General features: G+C 43.1%; 2 protein-coding genes across 4 annotated transcripts; both read right to left on the bottom strand.

The window, feature by feature from the left end:
- Positions 1–86: 86 nt before the first annotated feature.
- Positions 87–5,980, bottom strand: chrng (cholinergic receptor, nicotinic, gamma). Of its 3 annotated transcripts, none has more exons than XM_087173890.1 (13): positions 5,853–5,956; positions 5,074–5,159; positions 4,138–4,274; positions 4,002–4,046; positions 3,748–3,872; positions 3,451–3,606; positions 2,407–2,504; positions 2,085–2,285; positions 1,709–1,823; positions 1,509–1,623; positions 1,129–1,393; positions 901–1,034; positions 87–815 (listed from the first exon to the last, which is right to left on the bottom strand). In XM_087173890.1, exons 2-13 carry the CDS (start codon positions 5,135–5,137, stop codon positions 594–596), a joined length of 1,677 nt encoding a protein of 558 aa, XP_087030016.1. In that variant the 5' UTR covers positions 5,138–5,159; positions 5,853–5,956; the 3' UTR covers positions 87–593. The 3 variants fall into 3 exon arrangements, with proteins under 3 accessions (XP_087030016.1, XP_087030017.1, XP_023261704.1); XM_087173891.1 differs by having other exon boundaries at positions 5,074–5,154; XM_023405936.2 differs by lacking the exon at positions 5,074–5,159 and having other exon boundaries at positions 5,853–5,980.
- A 753-nt stretch (positions 5,981–6,733) lies between these two features.
- On the bottom strand, positions 6,734–13,956 carry prss56 (serine protease 56). The gene is made up of 14 exons (XM_023405925.2): positions 13,406–13,956; positions 11,537–11,695; positions 11,159–11,413; positions 10,778–10,967; positions 10,547–10,655; positions 10,294–10,450; positions 10,025–10,167; positions 9,637–9,796; positions 9,347–9,535; positions 9,031–9,222; positions 8,666–8,868; positions 7,736–8,315; positions 7,514–7,620; positions 6,734–7,396 (listed from the first exon to the last, which is right to left on the bottom strand). Exons 1-14 carry the CDS (start codon positions 13,503–13,505, stop codon positions 7,223–7,225), a joined length of 2,718 nt encoding a protein of 905 aa, XP_023261693.1. The 5' UTR covers positions 13,506–13,956; the 3' UTR covers positions 6,734–7,222.
- Between the last annotated feature and the right edge of the window lie 2,904 nt (positions 13,957–16,860).

The raw sequence follows: 16,860 nt of genomic DNA, 5'->3' as shown, positions 1-16,860 counted from the left end.
GAGGGGGGGCCGGGTGTCAGTGCTCTCAAAATGTGCCTTGAAAAAAGGCGTCAAACACAGGATTAGCAAATTTCTGCAATAGTCAATTGTGTGTAATAAACACGATTACAGTGGTATCTTTATTGATAAAAGCATTCATTTGGAACATGTGGCTGTAAATCACCTCAGTTGTTTACTGGTTACATGTGTGATCAACACCGTGTCTCATGTATAGTCTCACAGGGCAAAGAGTAAACTGGCAGTAAACACTGTGCTGACAAGAAGAGCTACGAAAGTTTCTCTTTTTTGTTACACAGCACTGACTTTGACATTTTTCAACTGTAACTAAAACTTACAACTGACACCAGTTTGCATCATTATGGATCAAACGTGGCATCCACACACGCGCAGTGGATCATTTATCACCATGATAGGGCATATCCGACTTAACCTCTGTGCACACATCCACATTAGCATCTGACACCACTGCAGGAAATACATACAGTTATATCTTCTCCACTGTGTGTCCCAGTTGTTAGTGAAAGATCACTGACAAGATGCCGTCAGATTTCCACTTTGGTTAAAGTGATGAAATGTAATGATCTCCCATTGGTTCAGCCGAGGAAGTCTGCTCCTATCCCGTTCTCAGTTGCGTCAGTGAGATTGTTTAACGAAGGGAGATATTTCTTTGGATCGCCAAGGAAAGGTGAGGAGGGAGGTTGGTTGAAGTGGCCCATGAGGAAGATCCCAATAGTGCCAATAAAAAACACCAGCGTCATGACAATAAAGCAAACCCTGTCGATCACCCTGGCCACCAGGAACCACTCTTCATTCTCCTGCGTTTAGGAAAAAAGTGAGAGATTGTAAGTGATATTGATTTACACTTGAGGAGATGAGTGAATGTATAAATGTAGAGCTCACATTCTGGAAGTTGTTGTGCTGCCGTGCAGTCTCAGCTATGTGTTTGCAGGATGCCACACACTGCTTCAGCTGTGGAGAGGCCTTTGCCAGACAGGCACCCAGCTGCTCAGCTGTGCCGCCCTCCAGCCCATCATCTGGGGCCAAAACAGACCAGATATTCATGCGGTTAAAAGGGAAAACCCACTTTCATGGGCACTTAAACAAATTCAAACTCATTCAAATACTTACGTAGCTTCTCTAATACTGATTTCATTAATCCATTTCTTTCTTTGAGTCTGGCAAACATGAGTTCTGACCGAGCTGTTTTCATCACATATTCCTCCGCTTTAGAGATTAGGGTCATGGAGCTGCGACGTCGGCAGGGAACCAAGAACACATTGTTCCTGTCTGTAGTCAGGGTTTCACCATTTCCAGTTTCGGAGGTGTTGTCATGGTTTGGTGTCCAGGGTCGCATCTGCATCCTGAGCAGTCGAGGCAGGACGTTAAGGAGGATCTGAAAGTGACAGCAGGTCAAAGGGTCATCCAGTGGCAAACAGACTGATGTGGACTTCACAATATGTTCACCCAGTAGCTGCTTAATTAATGGAAATTCCCACTTTCGGACTCACCTTTCGGACTTTGTCTGTCATTATGTGAGTGTTTGGGGTTCTCAGGGAAACGTTGAGGACTATCACACAGTTCATCACGACCATGGTGGTCACTGACATCACAAACATTAGATACCTGCAGCCAAAGGTTTATAAATCACACAGTTTTCAGCACCGTCTTCAGTCAGCAGTAGACTCCGAACTGAAATCTATGAACTTACTTTCCAATAAGAGGCACTGCCTTTGAAGTCTCTGGAACCTTCTTAGCGATAAGGAGGAGGAACACAGTCTGGCCGAGAAGAGTTGCAATAGACATTGTGCACTTCTGACCGCCGGCTGCAAAAACCAAACCACAAACCAGTATTCAGTCAGATTAATTACAAAGACATACAGCAATGACTGACCTGGTAAAAGGTTCATTTGGTATATTGTAATTTTGTAGCTGGACTTCTGTCTTGTCAAGTTCACAGGTCAAGATCTGAAGAAAATCCTATAATGATGAGATCTTGGAAATCCTGAAGCAAATTTGATGTTGACGAGACAGAGGTCTGGCTACCCAAGATTACGCTTTTAGATACACAAAGTGAGGGAAAAGACCTTTGCCAGGTAAGTAGTAGACAAGCAGGCCGAGGGAGGAGAAGAGCACACAGGGAGCGATGATGTTGATGATGTAGAAAAGGGGCTTTCGCTGGATGATGAGGAAGAAGACCACCTCCTGGTACTCCAGCTCATCCTGAGTGTACTGAGTGTTGATCACTTTCTTAGCCGGCCTGTGTCTGATGACCCACTCGCCATTCTCTACCAACGAAGTTTTCATTGGAGAAAAAAATTTGGCTGCACTTTAGATAATTGTAGTTATATGCACTTCTTTAAAATCCGTCATTTAAATATTTCATATCGGTTATCAATTCATTTGTACCTGTGAAAGCCTCTGGATCAATATCCACCCACTCCAGTGTGTGATTGTCCTCCTGTTTGAGAACCAGTTCAATCTCATTGGCACTGTAGGTCTGTGAGCTGCACACAGGGAGAGAACATGCGGTCTGTCTCCACAACAAACACAGCCATCTATTCACTTTTACAAGACAGCACGGTGAAAAGCGACAATGAATGAAGGAAGCATTGTCCCTGCTTTGGTCGCTGTGGATTATGTTAATACAAGAAACCTGACAAGTAAACAAACAGGGCTGTCGCTAGGATTTTACAAACACTGACGTTAGAAGTAAAACTTTTAATTTAATGTTTGTTTGTTTCCTTTTAATTTGTTAATTTAACTGTTAATTTTATGAAAAGTTCTCCCTACATTATATTCTGTTTTAAAGCTCTTTTAAAGTGCTTTTCTGCACTGCAAGTATTATTACAATTTATATTGCATTATATTGCTCTTCTCATTATATACCAATGCCATATTACTACTGTGTTGTTATCACTGTGCTTTTACATTATTATATTATAATGCTATAATGTGATTCTATCGGATTTCTATTATATATATACAGTATTTCTCAGCATTGCATTATTACTGCAGTGTGTGTGTATTACAGGTAGTGCTCATATAGATAACTTTATTATAACGAGTTGCACCACTTGAGTTATTTTGCACAAATACTTCTTTAGTCATAGGTTTTGTAATGTATATACAGTATTTAGCTTTTTAATTGAATCTCTTGTTTGTTATTTTTTATTATTTTATTATTTCGTTTCCTTCTTCTCATCTTTTTGATGTGCTGCTGTAACATGACTTTATCCTCAGCGATCAGTAAAGTTTTATCTTATATCTGCAGAAATTACTGCAAATTTTGACAAACACTGGAACTTAAGTTCTATGTTGAGATGGCTGTTGAGAGATGCATGAGACACAAAGGAGGCAGTAACTGTGTCATGTGTGATGTATGTAACGGAACAGTTTGTGCACTGCTAACTGGTCAGTCATTGAGACCCAGCGGATCATGTCGCTACTCACCGAAAGACCATGGTGCAGTTCTGCCAGTCAAAGGGAAAGTAGTTGACAGTGATGCTGCAAGCGCTGCGGTAGATGGCAGGAGGCAGCCAGTACACACAGCCGTTAGGAGACACCAGTGCATTGCAGTAGAGTGCAACCTCGAACTGACCGTCCACACTGTGGACCACAAGACAGACGAGAAAGAAATTGAAGTTTTCTACATGATTTAATCAAAGAAAGAGAAACTTCTTCATTGGCTTTCTTGACTGAAAAAATATTGGGACCTACATGTTCCTACGTGAAAGTTGATACACTCACTTGTTCTCCAGTATGATGTCTGGCAGCCATATGCTCTTGGAAGGGACACGTAGCTCAGAGGTGATGTTTCCATACAGAGCTGACCTGGACGGCTGGTCCCATCTGAGCCTGTAGTCACACCATTGCTACAAAAAGAAATACTGTGAGCTAGACTTTTGATCATACTTTGAAAATGTATTATGATAAAAATCATAGTACATTATTGCAAAGTGGCAAAAAAAAAAACCCAGCAGGTGAGGTGTGTATGTGGTTACCATTTCTATCCAGACGCTGGTCGTCAGGGCCTCCTCCTTTTCATTCTGAGGAGGGATAGTTAGGGAGACAATGTTAACTCAAAGGCCTAAGTAGATACTGGCACTAATAAAAAGCACCAGAACGAACTTCACCAACCAGAGAGATGAGGTTGGTGAGCGTCAACTTGATGTCGACCCGAGTGATGTCCCCACTCTTCTCCATGGGTCGAACGTTCTTGTTGTAGCCCTTCATCAAGTCCTTGAAAAGTTCCCCTTCCAGGTTGACTGCCGATGCTGCTGACAAACCACACAGACAAAAACAAGTGATAGCACAAGGACTAAATGTAAAGGGCCACTGCATCAATTTTACATAGTAAATTCAGATTCGCTCTATCACCTGTGTGTCCTACGGTTCTGGAGGAGCTTTCTAAATTTACTTCATTATTGTACTTTACAGTACAATAATGAATTACTAAGTACTGTACAGTACAATAAATTAGTCTGATTTGCCTGCTACTGTATGTATACGTGCCTTGCTACACAATACGGTACAATTCAGAGACAATATCTATTTGAGACAAAAGTAGTTTTACCATCATTCATACTGAACCTGTCATAGTTTGATGAACAGTGCTGTTTGGTTTACTACCAACTTTGTAATGATAACCATTTGGGAGAAGAGAGTTACATTTGGTTCGAATGTATGAACAGGGGCATACTACTATAGTATGAGTAAAAGTTTTATTCTAACCATTTGTCTGTTTAACTTCATTTTGTTATTACAGTTACGAGCCAAAGTTATATGTAACTTAGGTGCATTCTTGAAGAATGTTGTACCTTTAAGTAATTTATGTTTCACTTCGTCGGACAGCAGCTGTCTGGAATGAAGTGCAACATAAATTACTTTCCCATTTCTGTATTGTAATATTGTGTTTGTACTCCATACCATGTAACCATGGTCTTGAGTCAGTAATGATCTATAAAATCGGACTTCACAGATTCACACCACACCATGCAGACTCCTAGGAACTAACAAGACACTCTATCATTTCTACAAAATGTAGCAGCAGGTTGATTTAGCCAGCGTTCTTACCTGTGGCAGAAATCATAAACACCCTTATGAAGAGTGACAGAGAGAGTGGAGGTCCAGAATCCATCAGTGTGTGTGATTATGCTGCGCTGTCCGAGACAAAGCTGTGATCACTAATCTGATTCACACAGACACTACTTGATAGAGCTGCTGGCACTCAGCCTTTCTGTGTGTGTGTGTGTGTCTGTGTGTGTATGAGTGTGTGTGTGTGTGCTTCCCAGCAGAGGTTAGGGCTGATGGGAGGGTTGAGGTTTGGAAGAATGGTTGGAGCTTTGTGGGGGAGTTGATGATGGTTAGGGTTAAATCCAAGAGTGTATTTCCAGTATGGCATAGCCAGCTGTCACAACATGCGCGCGCACACACACACACACACACACACACACACCACGCACGAACACACACACAACCACACGCGCACGCACACACACACTCTCTCTGGGAACATGACATGCACATAGTTTGGCCATCGTACTCAGTACATGGCTGCCCTCCAGTGTTAAGGTACCCCATCAAAACACACACTATTGTAATTCTGTTACGTGCACCTGGCTACTGTCATTCAGGCGTCCACACAAAGAAAAGAAAATAACTCATGGACTCTTTGAATTCAAATTTAGTTGTAATAATCTATAAGAAACTAGTTAACAGCTTTTTCCATTAGAAGCTGCTGTTAAATGTGTTCTCTACAATAAAAGGATTACAGGCAGAGAGATTAGATGATAAAGAGGAGACAGCAGAAACATTGTTAGTGTCTGCGAGTCAGAAAGTAAAAAAAGCCTTACAGTGGACGAGAGAACAGGTGATAAGTCTCATCCATTTACAGCACACCGTCTGTGATGACTGACCAGGCTCTGTGGAGGTTGCTGACACATTTGTGGGCTGTCGTCATGTGTGTGTGTGTGTGTTCCTCCCATGATATGGCACACTTCCCACACACACATAAACACACAAGTCAAAGGCAGGGGTTGATGTGTCGCAACAGAAGTACGTGTATGTGTGTTTTCTCAGCTGTTGCACTCATACTTTTGTATATTGTATATCCCTCTTTTAGGTCTTGAGCTGGGCAAAAATTAGTGCCAGAGATTAATTGTTAAAGTTACTTTGGTTTATTCGGGGGCTCTTTCAGCCAATCATCCCCACCATCAAAGAGACCCTGAGACTTGGTGACCACAATGAGGTGGACAACGCACAGCGAGAATGGGGCTTGTTTACAATTCAAAGGTATCACTTCCTCAAACAGCAGTTGGCTGAAGTTACAATGTTCTCACTCATGAGTCAACAAGAGACTCTAAAGGTCAGCCTAGTTCTGGGTCCAGTTACAATTCCTCATCCTGGAAATAAGGAGAGAAAACAGGGAGTTACTGGTCACCACAGAGCAGCAGCTGCCGTGTTGATGGGAAAGCTTTTAGCCTTAAAGGGTGTGAGGACTGAGGTCAATCTGAGGTCATAAGAGGAACCAATCGGCAGCGAAACCCGTCTCAAGAGAGCACGTTTGGGTCTCAACAGAACTGCAGCAGCAAAATACTGCAGGATTAGCAGCATTACTGTTGGCTTATTAGATTATCTCACATCAGAAGTTTAATGTGGAATTATATAACCACAATATTCAACACAACATGCCATAGCATTAATAACAATTTTATTTATATATAGATTTTTTTTTTTTACAAAAATACAAAGGCTTTTCTCTATACAAATAAATATGGTAGGAATAAAGATAACATGAATAATATATACAGTCTGAGTGCATCACAAGAGGCTCAACCTTTGCAAAAGACAATGACAATATGAATAACTTATCATTTTGTGATATCATTTTGATTCATAAGTTAGACAAGGCTGCGTCTCCGACCACATAAAAAAAAAAACCTGTGGCGTGATGGGCTGTCGATAGTTGGGTCGATACATTCATGGTTGTGTTTTCATTAAGAGTAAATGTCAGGCTCTCAGACAGGGAAACAAAATAATGCTTGTCACAGGAGACAACAGAGGAAGTAAAGTTTGTGTGACTGTGCGTTTTTTTGTGCGTCTCTCCGTCCCATAACAAGGGTCTTCTGGTGCTTTTCAAACGGGTCTCTGAGAGTCATTGTGCCATCATCTCTCATTTCAGTCTTTTCTTTTTCATGTTATCTCACTTGCTTTTATGTTGAAGTTAAGTCTTGAGTGCGTCCAGTGCCAAAGCGATGATCCTTGGTACACTGCGGTAGAATGACTCATTCTCCAGGCCCACAAGACTGTAGAAGGTCAAAGGTCGTCCTCCCACTACTGCTCTGACCCGCGCCTGGTAGAGTCCTCTGTCATTCTTGGAACTGAGATCAACTAACACCTGAGCAAAAGAAAGAACCAATAAGGGTTAGGGTTACTCAAAAGTTATAGAATGATGCAGTTGTTTCCTTCCACCAGTTTACTTCTCTTAACTTCTCCATCTTAAATGACAGTTTACCTCTTGAAAAGTCATGCGCAGGTTCTTGTTTGGGATGCTAAGGACCCAGCTGTAGGAGTCTCTGACTTGGCTGACTTGCTGTGAGGTTTCTCTCACTCCAGGACAAACTACATGAATAAATAAAATTATTTAATTTGAGAAATAACATTGAACATGGCATATTTATAAACAATGTAAAGGTAGTTAATGAAAGTTTTTGTCACAAATGGATGAGGTACATACTTTTCCCATTGGCTCCAGGTATCTGCCTCTTGCGAAGAAGGCTCCTGTATTTTCTTTGAAGACTTAACGTCTTAATAGGACGCGCAGTTTGTCTGGGGTCAGCGGTCATCTCTGTGTGGTCACCCTCAGTGACTGTTTGCACGACAGTTGTTGACTGAACGGGAAGTGGTAACGCTAAAGATTTTAATTCTGTTCTGTCTCCAGTCTCAACAAAAGTAAAATCCTCTGATGTGGCGCTCCATGTTACGTCAGGAGAAGCGTCTCTGTTGGATGAGGTTTCACTTTGTGATGCATCTTTTGTCACGATCCCATCTTGTGTCCTTAATTTTTGAATTTCATTCATCAAGGCTGTTAGGAGTGACCAAGGCTCCTGGGTTTCCTCAGAGGAGATGGCACCGGTGTGGACCGGTTTTCCGGAGGGAGAAGCAGGAAAGGGTGGAGCGTTGGGAGACTCTTTCTGCAGGTAGCTTGTGTCCAGGTGCAGGATGGGCGGAGCGGCTCTGGAGTCCACCTTGGAGCGCAGAGCTGAGATAACAGATCGATATTCTCCCTCTAGCTGATGTACTGAGGAGTCCTCTGTCTGGAGATGACATGTTCAAATACAGTTTGATATTAAGTTTCAAATAAAACCACATCGAGAGATTATAATCAGTCATGCTTCCTTTTTAAACACAAAAGGTACCAGTGTTGATGTCTGATGAACTCCTCCCTTTAAAATGCTCATGTGAAATAAGTCTAGAAAGAAGCCTGCTCTTTGCTCTTAGATATTGGACGGCTGATATTAAGTTATCATTTAATCTACTCATTCATCCATTATTGCGTTATTTCTTAAAAGAGATCAAAACTGTGCTGTGAATATCTCCACATGATTGGATGAAATGTAATGTGATGCAACATCGCCTTTATTTTGACATTTTTGAATCAATCTACCTGTAAGAAAATGTTGTGCTCCTGTCTCGTTGGTGCGGAGGAGACGTCTGTTGATGTGTCAGTGTGTCGTTTGTCCAGGTCTTCAGCCATGTTTTTCAAGTATTTCTCCCAGTCATCCACCAAAGGGCCCACCTCTTTGAACAAGGCAGGAGGAACTGGAGAAGGACTCTGCACTTCAGGCACCACAGCTCCACCTAGCTGTTCTGCAAGTAATAAAAAAAACCTGTTACAATAGTGATCCTTTACAAAATTTCTTAATATACCAATGCACCTGAGAAGGAAAGTTGTACTGTAGGAAGTCACTGAGTGTTACATTTGATAAGTTTTCTCTACATTTGGATAACAACAAACTGTCACTTCTGTACCTTCAATCTGTGTGAGACACTGACTCAGTCCCAGGTCCCTCCGCTCTCTGGTGTGAGCGAAAGCTGTGCTGTAGATGTGCTCCACCAGCTGAGGCAGAGTCTGGGTGAAGAAGGTCAAGTCCACCTTGTCCCTGATGTAGTCCTCGGCCCTCTGGAGTAAATCCAACAGGGTCTGCAGGAACGAACGCATCTCTAGAGAGAGTGAACAGAAGATCAGAAACCTCCAAAAGAAAGATTGTACAGTATATTTGTGTATTTAAAGTAGTTCTTGTTCCATATTCATCAATCAGAGCATTTTTTGAAAATTTTTACTTACGACATTTCTTGAAGCGGGTGAGGCATTTGTCCTCAGCCATTCGGCTGCAAGCGCTGGAAGACTGACCAGGGGGGCAGGTCAGGGTGTAGAAGCGACAGAGAGAGCTGAATTCTGACCTTTGTTCCTCCTCTGTCATTTCTGTTGTCTTTAGAAGCTCCGGACATGTTGGCTCCCGGCTCCCAAATGACTCTACAAAGATAAGCATTGATTGTGGAATTGTTATTATTTTAATACTTAGACATAGGGTGTAAGTCAAAATATTATTTTGTGGTTGGTTGGTTGAAACTCACTTTGTATCTCAGCCTGAATCCAGTCAGAGAAAGCAGAAACTCGCGTGTAGACTCCAGGCTTGCCCTTCTCTCCACAGCCATCTCCCCAGGAAGTGATGCCATGGAGTTGGAACCGACCTGAAATTCGATCTTGGTAGATCAGAGGACCTCCAGAATCTCCCTACAGATGACAGAAAATACACCGAAAATTAAAAAAAGGTGGTTTGTTCGCAAAAAATTGCAAATTTTCAAAGACGTTTTGATGTTGCTGAAAAGTTTCATCAACAAAACAAAAAGCCTTTTACAGTAAATTAAGAGCATGTCGCTTTGGTAACTGAAGACAATTCCCAAATAAGACCTGACAGATCTGAAAACACTAACTCTCAGAAATTGATGTTTTTCTGCCCACCTGACAGGAGTCGATGCCTCCGGAGAGATAGCCAGCACACAGCATGGTGTTAGTGACCAGCTCTTTGCCAAGGGCACTCTTACAGGTGCTCTGAGGCAGCAGGGGAACCTTGGCCTCCATCACCACGTCAGCAGATGGGCCGTCTGTCAACGAAAAAAATGCAAAGCATTTAGACAAATTTGGTAAGTCTTCATCAAAAGCAAGCTAGCAGACAAATGATTTATAAATAGCTCTACAGTGAAAATCCATGTCATTTATCCTCCACCCACCCTCATAGAGGGAGCCCCAGCCTGCCACCAGACATGGGCTGCCAGTAGGGGGCTCCATGCCAGAGGGGAGACACACTGGGGTGACGTGCTCAGACAAGACCACTGGTGATGTCAGCTCCACCAGGGCTATATCGTTGTTAAATGTCTTTGGGTTGAACTGCAGAAGGAGGAGAGAGTTTGATTTACTGGTTGATTGATTGAATGACTTCATGACTGACTGTTCTGGATATTTGAGTGGTTGACCGGTGGTTACCTTAGGATGAGGGATGATGCGATTCACTTTGAGAACTTGTTCATCGGGGTCAGTCTTGGTGATGTCAAACTCCCCCACCACGGCCGTCCAGTAGCTCTCACTACGGCTGCTGCGGAGGTCAGAGAGAGGAGTGAGAGGGGTAGGGGAAAAAAAAGTACAATAATTTCAAAGCTAATGACAAATCACAAATCTTACTACAGTTGCAGGAGACAGTGACGCATGCACACTTACCCAGCAAAACAATGTGCAGCAGTGACCACCCAGGAGCTGTCCACCAGGACCCCTCCGCACATCAGGCCGCCATCTAGCTGCAGGTTGACCAGCCAGGGCCAGCTGCCTGGAGGAGCAGGGGAGCCGCCCACAATCCTGGAGCGAGGCTGTGTGATGTTTTGCACTGCGGACGACCTCTGACCACACACTGCTGCTGGGACAGAGAGGCACTTACAGTTAAGAAATGCAGAAAAATGTTTTTTTTTCTTGTGGACAAACATTGAATATCACAACCCTGTAAATGAGTAGAGTGAAATGTTAGCCTTGTGCCTCAGAGAGAAAAATAAGAATAATCTGTATGAATGCACGTATACTTGTTTGTGATCACATGTATCTTCTCACCCTGTGCATGCGTCTGCGTAGCAGGTTCCAGGTTCTGCATTGTGTTAAGCAGGCTGCACTGGAGGACGCGGGCGCTGCAGCTCTCACCCATGATCCTGATGCAGCTCTCCTTGTCCAGTTCACCAGTTGGGCAGCGATGCTGGTAGTATGCACAAGCCTGGCTCAGAGCCCAACTCCGCTCTGCTTCATCTTGAAGCTTCTGGGCCTTACTGATGATGTCACAGCTGGGCTCTGATAAGGCACTGGCAGGAGACGCTGTTGAACGAAAAGGGGAGAACTGGGAGTTAGAAACGCACCAAGATATCACTGAGTGGTGACACTGGACAATTTGGCACAAAGATGCTCAGGAATGAAAATTAAGAGTAATGTTGTACTTACAGCAAGAACCAGACAGTTGTCCACAGTCCTGAAACAGGCAGGGAACACAGCCCCGGCAGCCAGCCTCAGCCCGACTTCTCTCAGATGATGCCCGCTCGAGAGCAGACAGGGCACTAGTCATAGCGGCCTCGAGGACCACAGTACCACGATCGGACAGTGCTGCAGGAGAGGACAGGAAAAAGGAGAAAAGAAAGAATGGAAAATTAAAAATATTTAAAAATGTGAGACAAGCTAGGGAAGAAGAAGAAATCTGCAGAGAGAGAGAGAGAGAGAGAGACGGAAGACAAGCACAAGTAAACAGCAGTGCACACTAGAGCCACACTGATAGACTAGCCGATATGCAGGTCTAGCAAAATCTGCATATGTTGGCTGATTGACTGCAGTACAGAAATGGCAAAGATAAGTTTGAAGTGATGTCTCCATCACATAGTTTATCAGTTTTCCCAGTCAGAACATATCTTCTAACCAAATTTAACAGCTTCTCCTCCAAAAATCTGATGCAATGATTAGTGATCAGTGTCAGACTCTAGGATCTGACAAAATAAACACAATGTATAATGAAAAATAGGCTTATACAGGCTAATAGGAAGGACATCTAGGTCATTACATGGAAGACTGTCATTTGCTGTGGGAACACTATGTGTGTATGTGAGCATTAGCATGAACTGGTGCAGCTTTCTGGTATGTGTGTGAGTAGCCCCCTTTTTCTCATGCTGCTCTTTGAGCTCATTGGCAGCGTGTTAGGGAAGCTAGCTCACGCTCAGCGCACTGGTGAGGCTTCTAGAGAGACACTTCAATCGGGCCGCCGACCATGCAGCCCCCGTCTGTGCCGCGCCACATCACAGGATAGGCCACTAACAACAACAATGCTGATTGAAGACTTAATTAGAAGGCCAGGGCTGAGGGGGCAGAGGCTGGCGGGCAGGGACAGGCCCTAGGGGCACGGGCTGGCAGCCCTGGGGCGGCTGGGACCCCGAGTCCCTTGTTCTAAACACTCCAAACACACTGCCATCACCAGCCGCTTGTATGAAGGCTCTGCTGTACTCAGCACTTCAACCAGAGAAGGCCAGAGGTCCTTCATCACTGTGCTCTATCTACTGCAGCATTTGACAAGTTACTCTGCAGCAGCTTTCTGACAACCCTGTCTGAGAAAGTGCAAAAATGACAACAATGCAGACTAAAGATGACAAAACATGCAGGTGATAACACTACTTTTCTTTACTGCCCTGAAGACAGTTTATGAAGTCAGTGCTGAAATGTAATGGCCATAATAATGAGTTCTGGCGTTTTACAGTGTGTTGTATTACTACTTTTAAGGCTGAACACCTGCTGCTCCTCACTAAAATACTTCAGTGTATATTCTTCCAAACAGAAGAGCAATCATCCAACTTAAATAAGAAAGTAGGTCCGCAACACAACTCAAAAGTCCAAGGGGTTTGTACATGTGTCAGCTGTTCACCCAAAACAACTTGCAACAGATGTTTGACACTGACAAAATTAAGCCCACAGCCTTGAGATTAGTAGGGTCACGAGATATTTGAGATATCAATGCTTGTGAAGCATCACAGCATCACCAGTGTTATTTTACAGAGTTCTAGTTAATGATACAATAAATAAAAAGATTAGCATTTGCCAACAGGAAAATCTGAAGCTCAGTTTTATTGAAGCTACCGTTTGTTTCCCCAAGTCCATTTTAATTGGTTAGCTCCACGTCAGAGGATGTTTGTAAAACTCGTGCTTCACATGCTGAGATCAGATTTCATAACTATGGTCACTGACCATACTGCTGGTGCTGTTGTAGCTACTATTAACATAAACTGCCATGACTGGGAAACAATGAGAAACCACAGCAGGTTTAGAAAGATGTACCTTTGAGTGCACTCTGGGGCATCCTGTAGACCTCTCTACCTGCCGGGGCTCCCAGCAAGCAGTCCAGCCCCATAAACAGCAGTGATATCAGCAGCAGCATGGCGTCAGAGCATCAGACCTCCACTCGACAATGACAACAAGCAGACACGCAGGAGACACGCGGGACGACTGGGGAGGATGCAGAGGTGCTGGAGATGAATCTATCCTGCGGTGTTTCCAGGTCCTTGTTGTCTGGTGGCTCTCTGCAATCTCTAACTGTCTCCCTCCTCCTGTCTCTCTGGGCTCTCTCCCACACTGTGGTGCAGGGCATCTGTCTGTAAGTTTACTTAGAGGAACAATAGGTGCCTGGAGTGGTCCCTGGTATATATAGAGTCCCCAGGGGAACACCACTAAGAGGGAGGGGGGAGAGGATAGGAACGAAAGAGCGAGAGGGAGGGAGGAGGGAGAAATGCTCCCATGGCCAATACACAAACAGATGAATTCATTAAGACTGTGACAGCAAATCGGGCGCAACTTGCCAAGGCTGGACATTACAAAGAGGTTTGGTTCTATGAAAGGAGACAGAGGGAGGGAGAGAGAGAGAGAGATACAGATAGGGAGGGGGGAGAAGGGGAAGGCGGAGTGATTGGCTGGGCAGCAGGGAAGGGGGTGTTGTTTGAATTAATTAATGTGAGAGGAAGAGGGAGATAGTTATGCAGTTAAGGATATGGGCTGATGTGACACTGGAGTAGAGGAATGTACAGCGAGGGAATCGTCGACGAGCGCCTGAATCTAAGAGTCAAAGCATGAGCGGTGCGAGCCGGTTGAGTGTGTGAGAGAGCGGGAGAGAGGGAGAGGGAAGTGTCTGCCATTCTGCATGCCCCTCAAAGAGGGCATTGTCCCCGGCGTCCCTCTGAGGATGCCCACATCAAAGCCGTCCCCCGGGCATCACTTGGCCGCCGCTTCCATTGATCACTTACAGTCTTTTATCCCCCCCATTAAAATATTGTCAGTTCACATCACTTTTGTCTTTCTCTGCTGAACTCTGATTTTGTTACATAAAGATACATTAAAAGAGTGCTTATGAACATGATGGATTTTTCAAATCCAGAGGAAATGCATTTAACGAATTAAGACATTTTTTTGTCTTCGCGTCTCACGTTTATTGTCAGCATGTTGGATCTTTCTTGTTATGGCACCTGCTGAAATTGCAGTCTCGTCTTTTGGATTTACAGTTCAAACAACAACATTATTGGAGCTACAGTTACCTAAACATGTCATAGTGAATGTGCAAACCAAAAAAATTATGGCCACCACCTATTTTAATAATAACCTAAAAACCAGGATATTGACTCAATTTCACCATATAAACTTTATGTGAGAGAGGAAACAGTGATTAATGTAAAATTGTATACTGTACAATCACTGTGTCTTTTTAAGCGTTCCAGCTAAACAGAAATATATCACAGACAGCTCTGTATACAAGGTATGCATACATACAATACTGTACGCAGAATAAATCAGCTGTGTAAGTTTGTTTTGTTGAGATCTCCTCAGTATGACTCTGTCAAAGAGTCTGCATGTTACTCTTTTAACATCGATAAAAAACAAAAACAAACACAAAAAAAACGTGCGATTCTTATTTTTCAAAAAAAAAATTCTATGTAATTCAATGCATATTATTGTTATATTATAGTACTGGATACTAAAAATGTCTCTGCAGAGTGATTCAGGCATATAACTGATATAAACAAAATGTTCTTTATGTTCACCGGCAATAGACAGGGGCATGGCCGCAGTCTACATGGACACGGAAAGAAGTCTGTGCAGACCAGTAACCCAAAGGAGGAGCGCAAATTGGAGTCAACTTTGAGCCAACTAACTGGCTGAACGATAAAAAGAGCGGCGGCCGAATCTAGCAGGGCATTATCAAAGAGAGCCGTCCACTACTGCCACAAGCCAGCGCTGACAGCAGAGTTCACACTGACAACAACATACAGTACGTGTTAGAGAGTGTGTGTGACTGTGTGTTTATGTTTCAGGCAAAGTTTGTGCAGCCAAGTCTTGTAAAATTCAAATGCTTTGATGGTGGCAACACTTGAAACAATCGGAGATGATGAGGGGACAGAGTTTGAGTTAGAGAAGATAACAAAAGAAGTTGAGTTTTATTCCTTTTCGAGCCTTGCTTTCGGACATTTGTTAGTGTGTATATATTTTGTTATGCGCACGGTGCCTCAGCCCCCTCCATGCACCCATAAGACACAATGGCCCTGAGATCTGAGAGCAGACTCAGGCGGAGCGGAGCGGGAACGGCATGGGACAAACGGGCGGCACTCTTTCATTCCTTCCCTCCCTCCCTCCCTTCATCCATTTCCCTTTGATGTCGTTTGATTAATTTGCCTTCTGCTCACCCTTCCTTCATCTCTCCAGCAAACATGGAGCACTGTTCCTCTCTTTTCTGCTCTGCCTGCCTGTCTCCATCTCTTCAACTAGTGATGTTCTACCTTATCTTTCCCGACGGTGGCTACATTTAGTCATTACCACCTCTAGTCAGACCTTATACGCAAATAATATTTTAGCATTTTTGCTTCAGCCTGGGGAAATTACCTAAACTAAAAATCAAAACCTAAACTTAAAAAGTAAGTAATTGACTTTCCCAGAGCATCTTTACTGAAGCACTGATTAGGAATCCAATTACTAAGTTCCTTGGTGGAATAACGACTCTCACAACAGAAAAAGGCAAGCTATTATTTATCTGAGAGTAAAATATTCCATCAGCACCTTTGAGCAATATTAAAACCTCTGGAAATGTGAAATAACTCAGATCTAAAAGGACTAGAAAACCGACTGTGTGCAAAAAAGTTTTAGCATCACTTGTGAGATAAATACACATTACACTATCTGCTACCTCATTTTAGTGATGAAGATGTAGGTCATTTTATATAAAATATGAAGTCATAAACATTTGTCACTTTTCTTATTGTTCTTTACATTTACTAACTTAGCTACATCAGGTGCCTGTGAAAACCTTGGGCCAAAATACCTTTCTGATCTGCTTGATGAACATAAATATATATAAATACCCAGCAGGTCTTTGGAGCCTCTGGAAGCTGGTGATGCCACGAGTCAGAACCAAACAGGATGACGCTGCTTTTTAGGCACAGCTTTGAACACCAACTTCCAGACAATCAGAAGTGTGCCCATTTAAAATGGGTTGAAGTTGGGATTAAACCTAGTCAAATCTAAATAGATACTTTCCTAAACTGTACTTATGCGCCTTTATCTTATTTTATAAACGTTTCAATCTAATTTGATCTAATTTCATTCAATCTGTCCTGTGATCAGCTTTAACAGACACAGGTATAACAGACACAAAGACATTTTAGGATCTGTCCAACACAACAACATTACATAAACATGTATATTTTAGCAGTTATTGTCTATAAACATAATCATGGATTATCAGCCTCAATTCC

Source organism: Seriola lalandi, unplaced genomic scaffold (genome assembly GCF_002814215.2).
Source record: "Seriola lalandi dorsalis isolate HSWRI2012SDOR001 ecotype SW California unplaced genomic scaffold, Sedor1 jcf7180002054290, whole genome shotgun sequence".
Lineage (NCBI taxonomy): Eukaryota > Metazoa > Chordata > Actinopteri > Carangiformes > Carangidae > Seriola > Seriola lalandi.
Note: the sequence above shows the minus strand (reverse complement) of the source record. Positions and strands in the feature narration are given on the sequence as shown.